Source organism: Phalacrocorax carbo, chromosome 10 (assembly GCF_963921805.1).
Source record: "Phalacrocorax carbo chromosome 10, bPhaCar2.1, whole genome shotgun sequence".
Classification (NCBI taxonomy): domain Eukaryota; kingdom Metazoa; phylum Chordata; class Aves; order Suliformes; family Phalacrocoracidae; genus Phalacrocorax; species Phalacrocorax carbo.
This window is the reverse complement of record NC_087522.1, coordinates 21,968,148-21,980,344: the sequence shown is the minus strand read 5'-3', so window position 1 is coordinate 21,980,344 and position 12,197 is coordinate 21,968,148. Positions and strand designations below refer to the sequence as shown.

General features: G+C 51.1%; 1 protein-coding gene across 1 annotated transcript; it reads right to left on the bottom strand.

The window, feature by feature from the left end:
• Positions 1-9,410: 9,410 nt before the first annotated feature.
• RIOX1 (ribosomal oxygenase 1) lies at positions 9,411-11,219 on the bottom strand. The gene is given in 2 exon segments (XM_009515132.2): positions 9,411-10,945; positions 10,947-11,219. Coding segments are annotated over 2 exon segments (1,719 nt in total). The 5' UTR covers positions 11,179-11,219; the 3' UTR covers positions 9,411-9,458.
• Between the last annotated feature and the right edge of the window lie 978 nt (positions 11,220-12,197).

Below are 12,197 nucleotides of genomic sequence, written 5' to 3'. Positions count from 1 at the left end.
AGTTGTGTGTAGCTTGCATGTTATTTTTGGCACATTAGTTGTCATTTAAGTATCTGTTGAAAAAAAACCCGGATCTGTGGCCAACCATGAGCCTGAGCTTTAGAATAAGCCCCCAGCTCCCCACCCAGGATTGCCTGCTTGTGAAAGACAGGATGGTTTCCTATGGGGTACAAAGGGAAAAAGGGAGGGTCAATGCAGTGTCCTGTTCCAGGGAAGGAGAGAATCTGAAAGTTTTCCTTCCCTTGAGCCTGCAAAAGCTTGCAGACTTCAGTACCATAATGCTCACTTTTGACAACATTGTCACCTTGTCCCAAGATGAACAGCAACTGTGCCTCAGCTTTCTCTAGTGGGATCAGGCTTTGGTTGCCAGGGGCTTGAAAGGGGTCAATAAGGATGTCAGAACAATCAAGAATATTGGAATCAATGACCTTGACCTGTTGTTCATCAATGGTCAAAGAGGAGATGGTTTTATCCTTGTAAGAGGGGAATTGCTGTAATGGCCACAGGGCTGTTGAGGGAAGCAACAGCTGTGATGTTCTTCAGGAAGGTGGACATGGCGAGAGACATCAGCTCCTTTGGAGTAACTGAGCAGGCCAACCCCTGGTCCCTTCACCTGGTAGGTAGGAGGAAATCTTCATCAGGTCTGAGCTGAAAAACACAACAACTCATTCCTGGAGGGGAACGTTGTATAATGCTGAGAGTTTGCAAAACACTGTGAAGAAGGTGATGCCAATGATTAGTTTTTCTGATGCACGAGTGCCAAGCACCTCCTATGCACATGAAAAATGTTCCCAGTTGCTATGGCAACAGCCAAGAGAGCAAGCACAATGGCACCATTTGAGGACAGGCTGCAGGAGAAAAGTAAGACTATTCAGAGCTAGTGTGGAAAGGTTTTGGTAGTGGGGAGCTATAGGGATGTCCTCTGTGAGAAGAGACCAGGGGCTTCCCCTATGTTGGACAGAAACAGTTTCAGCCAGCTCCGAAATGGACCTGCCACTGCCCAGAGATGTGAGGGGCAGGTGTTTTAGTTTTGTTCTGATTTCTCACTCTGCTACTCTGTTACTGGCTGGCAATAAATGAAATTAATTCTCCTGAAGTCAAGCCTGGTTTGCCTGTGACGACAAATGCTGATTTATCTTCCTGTCCTTATCTTGACCCACGACGTTTTTCTTCTTAGTTTCTCCACCTGTCTGGTTGAGGAAGAGGAGTGAGAGAGTGGCTTGGTGGGTATCTGACAGCCAGCCAAGATCAACCCACCATAGCTAGATACCGGGAAATGCTTTTTAGGTTGTACTTTTTAGACTAAGAGTTCACATGGAAGCATGTGGTGACAATTCATGAAGTCTGCCTCAGAAAATGCATGTCTCTCTCCTCCACAACCTCCCCACCTTATTATATCTCAGCCACCATATCTGTCACTCCAGATGACGGTACCTCGAGGGTACCCATTCTCTGCCCTTCCAGTGTATATCTGTTTGACCCTTCCTCTTTCCTAGAGCCCAGGCACCGAAACTCCTGGCAGATGCCAGCTGTGCCAGGTCAATATTTCAGCAGCTTCCTCCAGAGAGAACTCAGGCAAAGTGACAGGCACTTTGGAGAAGTGCTCCCTGGAGCCCAGGGGACATGGAGGGTGCTCCTACCTGTGGGTGCTGCACATATAGTTCACAGCCTCTTCAAAATATTCCAGGTGGAGTTCAGTTGGCTTCCTCATACTGATAATAAGCCAGGACCATGACTGGCCAGCAGGCTGCTCTGTGCTCAAAAAGATCTCCTCCTAGTTCATGTATGTTGGTGATACCTGGAAAGGGGTCTTTTCCTGGAGCAGACAAGACAGAGACCAGTATTGCCTGAAATGATTGCTTTCAATGTTTCTCTGGTTGAGAATGCTTCAAACCAGGTACACAACAGGAACTGCAGAAAAGCATCTTCTGGGGAAAGGACATGACAAATCATTTAGCTGTCAGCTGCTAAATGACTGCAAATTAACTGGCAAGTTAATTAACTGAGCAGCAGAAAGATAGGTACCACCTATATTAGATGCAAATCTATCTTAGTGTTAATAATTGCAATTACTTCAGCATTTTGATTAAGGTCCACTGGCAGAGATGATTTGCATGGTGACTTTCTCAGTTTCCCCTTCCCACTCCCAAACCAGCCCTTGACCACCACTTGGCTCATTTTAGTTCCTAGCAGTTGTGTGAGGCAGCCCTCCTCCTCATATCCAGGCTTCTCTCACAGGCTCTCCCTTCCTTCTCCCAAGCTGCAGGCACCCTTTGGAAAGGGTTGCCACTTTGCTGTGTGTAGACCAGGGGGAACTGCCACCACAGTCTGGGAGTACTTTAGAATGGACTGATTCCCCTGGACAGCCCAGACAGCTCACCCAGGGTACATGATCCCACATGCAGCAGGGCATCACCATCATGGATTTAGTGCTGTGCTGGAGGAGAGGGAAGCTCCCACTTGTCCCTAGCCTGTGGGCCTGAAACTTGCTCCACATGGGGACAGTTGTGGGGTAGTATGGCAAGGTCTGGCACAGAGCCCCTCTCCACTCTCTGCTGCCCCAGCTCCTTCAGGCCCCCCTGCCCCAGAAGTCCAGTAAGGGACCACGTTTGAGGCTTGGGTCCCATCTTCCCCATGGGGGAAGATGTTCAGAAGCTCATATGGGATGGGAGCCCACCTTACGCAGTGGGGGCATCCCAAGAGAGGCTGGTGCCACCCTGAGCTGGAGTGGGTGCATGGGGCCACAGCCTGGGAGCATCGCAGGGGAAAGACAGCCCCACAAGCCTGGTGCCGCTCTCCTGGCATCTCCTGGGACTTTGCAGGCTTGCACTTCTCACCAAATGACAGCACCTGTTGTGGCCACGGCCTGCCCCAAGGCTCCTGTCACTCTCTCCCTCCTGTTCTGCCATGAGCTTTTCATGCCCATGCCCAGAGTGCCTTACCCATGCTAGGGCAAGCCCACAGGTTTTGGCTGGGAGCATGGATTACAAAACATCACAGGTAGGGAAGGGCCTGGGATTTTCTTTTGCTACTAATTCTCTTTTATCAGTTCTGATGTTTTACACAGATTTTGCAATCCAAACACAAAGCAGCAGGTGTACATCCTTTGCGAGAAGGTTGCAGAACAACTTCTCGGATGACCAGACCATATTGGGGCCAGAAGTGGAAGTCATCAGCCAGAGCACATACTTCTAGAGGAGAGGTGAACCCTAGGCACAGAAGACACAGCTCTTCCAGGGAGGAGGTATCTCTCACAGCAGCCCAAGAGCTCTTAACCAGAGACACCAGCACCACTACTTTTTCTACCACCCCATATTGTACAGTTTCTGCAGTTCAGCAGAGATGTTTCCATTTGTGATGAGAGATTCACTGTAAATGTGGTGAAATCTGTGCCCAAAAGGTACATATGGTGGAGGTTGCTTTAAAGTATGGGCTGAAGATGGTATACACATGGGGAGACCACAGTTATATGGAGAGTACAGAAATTTATTTAAAGTTCACAGGCCACCAGCAAGATAAATTAGCATATTGCATATGATCTGTTCAGTTAAGGGCAATTCAAATGCTATCCCTTTTCTCAGTGCTTGATCAAAAAAGTTCAGGGAAATTACAGAAAATGTGAACCAAATTCTACTCACAGCCGTAGGTATATGAAGCCATGTTATTGGGGTTATACTGGTGCAGGTGTGAACAATATTAATTCAATAAGCAAAAAAGCATCTGTCAACTCAGGTCCTTCAGATTTGCCTTTGTTTGTGGGGGGTGTGTGTGGGTGTAGAATAAAGCCTAGATCTCTTGCCAAGCATCATCCTGGTCGTCTGAACGAGCCTTATGCTGCATTTTCCCCCATCTTAGATGGCCAGCTGGTTCAAAATGGATTCCTTGCTCCTGGTGAAGGGTGGAAAAGGGAGGAGAATATATCTAGCATTTACTTTCTTTGAGATTGCAAACATCTTTCTGGTTTGATTAACAAAACACTTGCCTTTGCATAAATTATCTGTGTGCCTAGTGATGAAGTGCCTGTCAAGAAGAGAGGCCTCCCCAATACTTCAAAGGCTATGTTCAAGACTCAGTCAGTCAACTAATGCTGAACTGAACACCACCTGAGGCAAACACCAACACAACTTCATAGCTGGACTGCAGCTGAAGGTACCTGGTGGGGACATTCAGGTACGCTGAGAGATCACACAGAGTACATAGGGGTGATGGCAGCCAGCAGGGTTTCTGCTGCATTACCTCCAGGCATGCCCTGCCTCCCATGTCCCATCTGATGCCCTGCCTCCCAACACCCTGCCCCTGACCAACACTGGCAGCATAGGCAGGATGCTGCCCACATTGTTAGTATAAGGAATGATTCTCTCAAATCAGACTGCCATTGCTGGAGCCAAGGGGTCGCATGACTCTTACCCTCATTCAAAAAGGCATTGGCACGATTGGCTCTTGCTGCCAAATGATCTGGACACCAAATGTCCCTGGCAGTCCACTGGAACCGTGGCATCACTTACAATCCTGTGTTTGCTATCAGTGATTGGGTGAGTAATCATATGAGTGTGTAGTTGCTCATCTTTCCTACTCAGTAGTTGCTCATCTTTCCTACTATCTCTACAAAGCTTTATTTTATAACATGTTGTCAGACTCCATTACTGTTTGGACAACACCAACTCAGAGAAAATGGTGCTCAGTGCACTCACAGCATAGCAAATATAGATGGGCCATTACCAAGCTGGGTCTCAACAGACCTAACCTCAGCTTCTAAAAGTTACCCATCCCGCCAGACCGTTATCTAGACTTCTCCTGACCTCAAAAGGAAAGAGAGGGACCCACAGCCTCGCAGCCACCTCCGTACATATCCAGTCCTGCATTGCTCCACTCCAGCACTTCTGGGAGAAGTGCTTCTGGAGGAACAGGCATGTGTGGCAGGCATCCCCTGAATATGTGCCAGGGATGTAGCTCAAGCAAGCTTTGCCTTGCCTTGCCTTACAGCATGCGGAATGTTCCCCTCCATAAGCCATGGTGTGGCCTCTGGAGGAAAAGACGCTTCCCCAGGTCCATCAGACCAGAGCTGACAGAGAGCCTGTGCCAGGTGCAGCCGGGACAACAGTATCTCATATCTACCCCATTGCCTGATGGGGCAGGCAGGCTCTGCCTATTCGGCTAATCTTAGTGCTCCATACTGGGGAGTCCTTAAAGCAGCTGGTCTTTCCCCATACCCTCCCACACACAGTCAGGGAGATTGCAACTGAGGGGCACTCGCTATGCTGGGAGACATCAAGGCTGCCTGGAGCCCTCACTGCAGCCTGTGGCAGGGTGGGCTCGGCACAACCAGTCCCCTGGCACCACAGAAGCATCTGCAAAGATGGCAGCTGTGCCCAGGCCCTGGTGTCCCATGGCGCTACAGGCTGTACCTGCTGTCAGGTGAATATGGTGAATCCAGACACTTACTAGGAGATCTAAGTGCTAGTACTTAGCACTAGCAGTACTGAGGGTATACTCGGGTTTCTGACAGACTCACTGTTTGATCAAGGACTGATTTTAATGTATCAGCCATCCCTTTCCTTCTGGCAGCCATCCTCAGACCATTGATCAGATTGCTGTGTGGGTTTATCGTGAGGGATGGGGTTGTCCAAGGTGTGATGAGAGGAAAACTGCACAGAGGAGGTGCCCTGTGGAAGACAGTGTATGATCATTTAGAGGAGCAGAGCTGTCTCGCCCATAGACAGATTGTAATACAAGTGTATTCTTACACTTCTCCCGTTTCCTCCCACTGGAGGAATATTTTTAGCTAGCCTTTGGATGGGAAGTTTTCAGCTGGAATTTCAGGCGAATTTGCAAGGTGCATTTTCTGCTGTGGGCACGAGAGCTTCACAGTTCCACTCACCTCCTGCAAGTCTCTTTACCGCCATGAGGTCATTTTGGAAGCCCATTTCTGACTGAACTGCTTTAGATCACATGGAGATGCCGTCCCTAGAGCAGGAAACAGAAAACAAAGGGCAGCTGTGGGAACGATGCAAGTCTCCTCTGTTTTCCTGGTGAATATATCCCAGGGAGATCTTTTGTATGTAAGATGTATAGGGAGGATCACAATGCCAGTTGTCTGGACTCGTTTTCCTCTCCAATGCCAGATCCCCAGTGATAAAGTGTGACATCAGAAGGTTTAACGAGGGCTCTCACAAGCATACACATTGTCAGTAGGCTCAAGGCCATCGTAGCTTGTGCATCTGCTGCAGTGGGGCAACATGGGCTGGACACCAACCTTTAGGAGTCTGTTGGAAGAAGCCCCTGCTTGGAGGCTGCTAATCTCTGTGTGGGTTTGGGAAGTTCTAACTGCTATGAAACATTGTGAAATCAAGCAATTGCCTGTTTTCTCTTTATCAGTACCGTTGCACTATAAAATCATAGGTACCCAAGAAGGGTACCTTTGGATCCAATATTATAAAAAGCCATAGAATATATATGCTCCAAAAAACCACTGTGATTTAAGACACCTCAGAAATCAAGGGAATTGGATGAACTTAAGTTTGACCCATCTCTTCGTACTTGACTGCATACACAGTAGAAAGTGAGAGACCATGAAAGAAATGTCTGGTTTGTTAACTTAATGCAAACGGCTTTCTTTTCTAAATGATGAAGAATATTTAATTGTTGCTATTGCGAGTGTATTTGTAGCATTATTATGCATCCATATTCTATTATTATTATTAATATTTCATTGAAACATGCGTTCCTATTTTTATACAGGGAAGAAAGCATGAAGCAGATAAATTACTTTCTTATTCTGAAACTGAGAGATCAGGTTGTCACTAGGTCTGAAATCCTCAGAATTCGTGGAGAGAGCAGCTGAGGGAGCTGGGGTTGTTTAGCCTGGAGAAGAGGAGGCTGAGGGGAGACTTTATCGCTCTCTACAACTACCTGAAAGGAGGTTGTAGCGAGGTGGGTGTTGGTCTCCTCTCCCAAGTAACAAGCGATAGGACGAGAGGAAATGGCCTCAAGCTACATCAGGGGAGGCTTAGATTGGATATCGGGAAAAATTTCTTTCCTGAAAGAGTGGTCAGGCATTGGAACAGGCTGCCCAGAGAGGTGGGGGAGTCACCATCCCTGGAGGTGTTCAAAAAATGTGCAGACGTGGCACTTGGGGACATGGTTTAGGAGGCCTGGGGGTGGTGGGTTGGCAGTTGGACTTAATGATCTTAGAGGTCTTTTCCAACCTTAATGATTCTATGATTTCTCTCAGTGGAAGTCAGTGTAGTGATCCTGAAGAGAAGACCATTGTACATCGGGCAGTTAGCGACCCACAACAGAGTTAACCTGAGCGTGCCCAGGCCTGTGCTGTGCCGTGTTGCACATCCAGCGTGGCCTTCAGGCCTGTGCTGTGCTGCACAGATCCCCTGGCCGCGGGGAGAACTCAGCCAGCACTTCCACAGGCAGCTACCGCTTGGTACCTGCAATTATGACACCTGCATGGCCTTGCCTTTATTGAACAGCGCAGAAGGACATTCTCAGGCAAACATTGTTTCTGTTTGACTGTAGATGTGTTAAATATGGCTGTTCCCTTACATAAAAGTCTTACCTTTAAAGACCGAAAGGGGAGAATCTCTGCTATAGGCTATGTCTGCATGGTGTGCTGTGTGTGGGTAGGAGTCCTGTTACATGCTACACTGCTTGGGGTTCCCCGCATCTAAAGGGATGTAAGATTATCTATGCTATTCTCTTCTTAGAGTGTTAGCTCTAATAAATAGCATTTTTAATGATACAGAATGTGAGTGCCTTTCTTATTGGGATCGTAACAGACCAGCACCTCCTAGTGAGCAGCAGTGGGCAGGTCTCAGTGAGAAATGCCTTTCTGGAGAAAGAATAAAGAAAAGAGAAACTCTGCCTGGCTGGCCCTGCACAAATCTGTAAAGGGTATTTGCAGGGTGTTTAGCTCAGGCCATTCCCCCAGTGGTTTTAGAAACTGAGGAGGAATTATCAGTATGCCCTACCCCAGCTGAAGTATTATGCTGTCTTAGAAACAGGGGCCAGGGAAAGGAAAAGCTAAGGACAATTTGTGCTGTCTTTGGTCGTTATCAACATGCTTGAAACGGACATGGAGGCGCTTACAGCCGGTGCAGAACGACGTGCATGAGCTACTGGTGCAACTTCCCACCGCAGCCCCCAAGCAGCAAGCTGTGGTGCGGGAGCCTGCCATACAGCTGCCCATGCTGCAAGTGCCCATGGCGCAGCCAGCCGTGGTGCAGGGCCTGTGGTGCAAGGGGGGTACACAGAGCAGCCCAGGAAGGGCATCACTGAGGTACGAGCTGTTTGCCGGGGGGTGAATGGTGGGATGAGGACCCACTAATCCTCTGGCAAGGATGAGCAGACAGAAGGGTCAGAGGACGCGTGGCAACATTATTTCTGTCCAGCCACTAGTGATTCACAAAGCAAAGGGGCCCCCTTACGAAACCCTGACGACCCAGCAGCTCAGAGGAGCACAGGGTAATGCAGCCTCCTTCTAGTGGGGGCAGCTTCAGGAGGCTTTAAAGACAGAATATCCCTTGCCTGCTGACTGGGTCAATAAAAGAGCATTGTGGAAAAGTGTGTCTGAGGCTTGTCAGTATTTACAGGAACTGGCCACACAGCCAGGTGCATATTCATGTAACTTGTTAGGTCCTGGTATAGAACTTTTTGCACCCAGCATGAAAACCCCCATATTAAAGGGTGCCCCGTTTGCCTTGAAAGGACTGGTAATTTCCTTGCTAGAGGCTGCTGAGAGGAAGACCAGTGAGGGAGGTTATTCTATCACTAAGATAGCTCACAATCATCAGACTGAAAAAGGAGAGACACAGCCTGAAGCATTTCAAATGCAGTAGCTCGCATCTGCATGAGAAGATCTTGTGCTGTTCGGTAAGTGCAGGGCCATGCAGTTGGCATAATCACTGGCACCAATGGGAGCTGCCTGCGGATGCCACTTTTAGGGACAGCTGGCTGAGTTTTTCCTGTGGCCAGGGGATCTGTGCAGCACAGCACAGGCCTGAAGGCCGCGCTGGATGCGCAGTGTGGCACAGCACAAGCACACAGAATGGTGACCATCACCAAAGTTGCCTGTGAGTAATGAGAGTACTTCCTGCTGTAAGACACGCTGCTTTAAAACCCTGTGTAAACACAGATGATTTACAGACTGCAAGAAAGTTCACTAGCTTCCTGAAGTTACCTAGGGTGTAGTAATATGGCTGGTGAAAGGAAAAAATAAAAAATTAAGCACTTCCCTTCTCTAGTCACTCACCCATGCAGAATTGCTCCTAGAGTAGACACCAATTTTAATCAGATTATTTGACTTCTCTACCCATGCCAAAGTCCTTCTGCCTCCAGACGAGATACTGTGATCTGGACTGCTGATTCACACCTAGTAGGTGTAAAGTGAGAACAAGACAAAACACTTTCTAAACAAATGTATATTTATTTTGTTTAAAAAAAAATAAGAATTACACTTGCACCAGAGGCTTCTTCGTAGTCAGAATGCCCTTCTCAAACAGGAGTGTGGCTAGAGAAATCTTGTCCTCCAAGGTTTCACATGGAAGGGTATCCACCCTGACATGGTTTGGATAGGAAGACAGGAGAAATTCAATACTGTCTGTATACTCGGGATCTATCTCAAGGAACTTGGGTTCTTCCTTGTGATACACTCTTGAGTTTTCTGTCGTGTAATACAGCATCACTCCTGCTTCTTCGTTACACAATCTAATGATGCCATGGCGGAGGAGACGTACTTCTGTGTCTTCTGTTATCAGTATATCGACATCGCGGGGGCCTCCATCTTGCCACCGGGCCGGGAAGCCATATATGCTCTGTGCCTTTTCACCTTGTGTAAGCACCGGGGGGAGACAGTCATGAAGAAATGACTTGGCTCTCTGATCCACAGCAGCATCAATGGGTATGTAGTCCACGAGTTTCTTTATCAGGCTCTGCACCTTCTCCATAAAGGCTGTTCGTCGAGCATCAACTGCATCCGAGTTGGCAACCCCCATGTACCCCAGGTAGTCCATGGGAAGCCCTTGCCGGTACTCCACGTTCTCCTCCAAGGCCATCTGCAGGGCAGCTGGGAGGAGCTTCTCCAGGAGGTCCCCCCAGGAGTTCCTCTGGTAGGAAGACACCGTGATGTGGAGTGAGTGTGCGTCAGGGAGACAGTCGCCCTGGTGGATAAAGCCACGCGGGAAGTACAGCAGATCCCCAGCCTCCAGCACCGTCTCCAGCACAGGCTCACCAAGTTCAGCCTGCGTGAGGTTTGCACTGGAGAACTGGGGCAGCACCTCAGCATCCGTCCGGGGGCTGTAGACACGCCAGTGCTTCTTCCCCTCCAGCTGCAGCACAAAGGCCTCGATATCATCGTAGTGGGGGGCAAAGCCCTGCGTCCCAGGTGGCGTGAGGTATGTGTTGGCCCCCACCATGCTCCCGAAGTGCTCCTGCAGGATGGAGAGGAACTGCCAGACGGTGGTGGAGAAGGCCTGAGGGCTGAGGAGCCGCAGCGAGCAGCCGTTCTGGTAGAAGTCCCAGACGACGGCGGGCAGGGCCCGGCCGGCCGGGTTGTGCGTCTCCCGCACCCCTTCGGCGTAGCTGGTCACGTCCAGGTGGGTCCCGAAGTGCACCTCACCGCCTCGCAGGACGGCGTCGAAGTCGGCCGTGGAGAAGAGCCCCGCGTAGTAGCCGGGGTCGCCCCGCCGGACCAGCAGCGGCTCCCGCTCCCAGTGCCGCCCCAGGAACTCCCCCGGCGCCACCGGCGCCACCAGCCAGCGGAACAGCTCGGCCGCCCGCTGCCGGCTGTCCTCCACCCGCCCCAGCCGCCGCAGCAGCCCCACCACGCCGCCGCCGCCGCCGCCGGCGGGGCTCGCCGCGGGGCCGCCGGGCCGCTTGGCCTCGGGGCTGCCGGCCGGTGCCTTGGCCCGCTCCCTGCGGCGGGGGGGGGGCGGCGGCGCTCGGCGGCTGTGGCGGCAGTGGCGGCGGGGCCTCCGGCTCCGCCCCGCCGCGCCTCGGCCGCGCTTTGGCCCGCTTGCCTCCAACGGGCAGCGGCCTCCCGCGGCGGCGCCGCTCCAGCCGCCCCGCCCCCGCCGCCCGGCGGTACACCGACAGAGCCGAGAGCCGCCCTATGCGCTGCCGCCCGCCCTGCTCCTGCTCCTGCTCCTGGCGCTCCGCGCTGCCCGCCGCCATGGCCGCCGTGCCTGCCCCGCCCCGCCGCTTCCGCCGCGGCCTTTGCGGGCGGGCGGCCCGGGAGCGCCCCGCACCGGGAGGGCGCGGGGAGACGGGGCGCACCGGAAAAGCCCCCACGGGTGTCCGCGGGAGGAAGGTTGAAATACGTGCGTGTGACAAAACGGAACGTCTTCTGGTTTGTCATCGTGCCTGCCTAAAATATACCTAGATATACCGAATACACCAGGCTTATTTCCTTACCGCGCCCCGAAAAAGGAAACGTGAGGCGATTCCGCTAGGACCTTGTGCTGGTTTTGGCTGGGATAGAGTTCACTTTCTTCACTGTAGCTCGTGTAGTGTGTTTTGGATTTGGTACGAGGACAGTGCGATGGCGCGCTGATGTTTTCGTTGTGGTTAAGTAGCGGCTGAGCGTCCGTGAGCAGCGCTTACACTAGTCAGGGACTCCTCTGGAGACTTGTCTCCTGCCCCCGCCAGAGGCACGGGAAGGCGGGAGGGAAGCGGGCGCAGCCAGGACAGCTGGCCCCAACCGACCCGAGGGATGTCCCCCACCGTAGGACGTCATGCTCAGCACACCGAGTCGGGAGAAGAAGGAGGACGTCTGGAGCGATGGTGTTTGTTCAAGTACCGGTTACACGTGATGGAGCCCCGCTTTCCCGGAGATGGCTGAGCACCTGCCTGCAGATGGGAAGGAGTGAATGAATTCCTTGTTTTGTTTTGCTTGCGCGCGCGGCTTTTGCTTTTCATTATATTATTGTTACTATTATTAATACTATTACTGTTTTGCTTTACCTCTTAAAACTGTCTTTATCTCAACCCACGAGTTTTCTCACATTTACCCTTCTGATTCTCTCCCCCATCCCACCAGCGGGTAGCGAGCGAGTGGCTGTGTGGGGCTTAGTTGCTGGCTGGGGCTAAACCACAACAGAACTGACGTTGATCTCTGTTCCCTGGCTGGAAAGCATTGCTCTGTAAGTACACTCTAAGCCTATGCCAAAAAGGGTTTTTCTGAAGGTGTACCG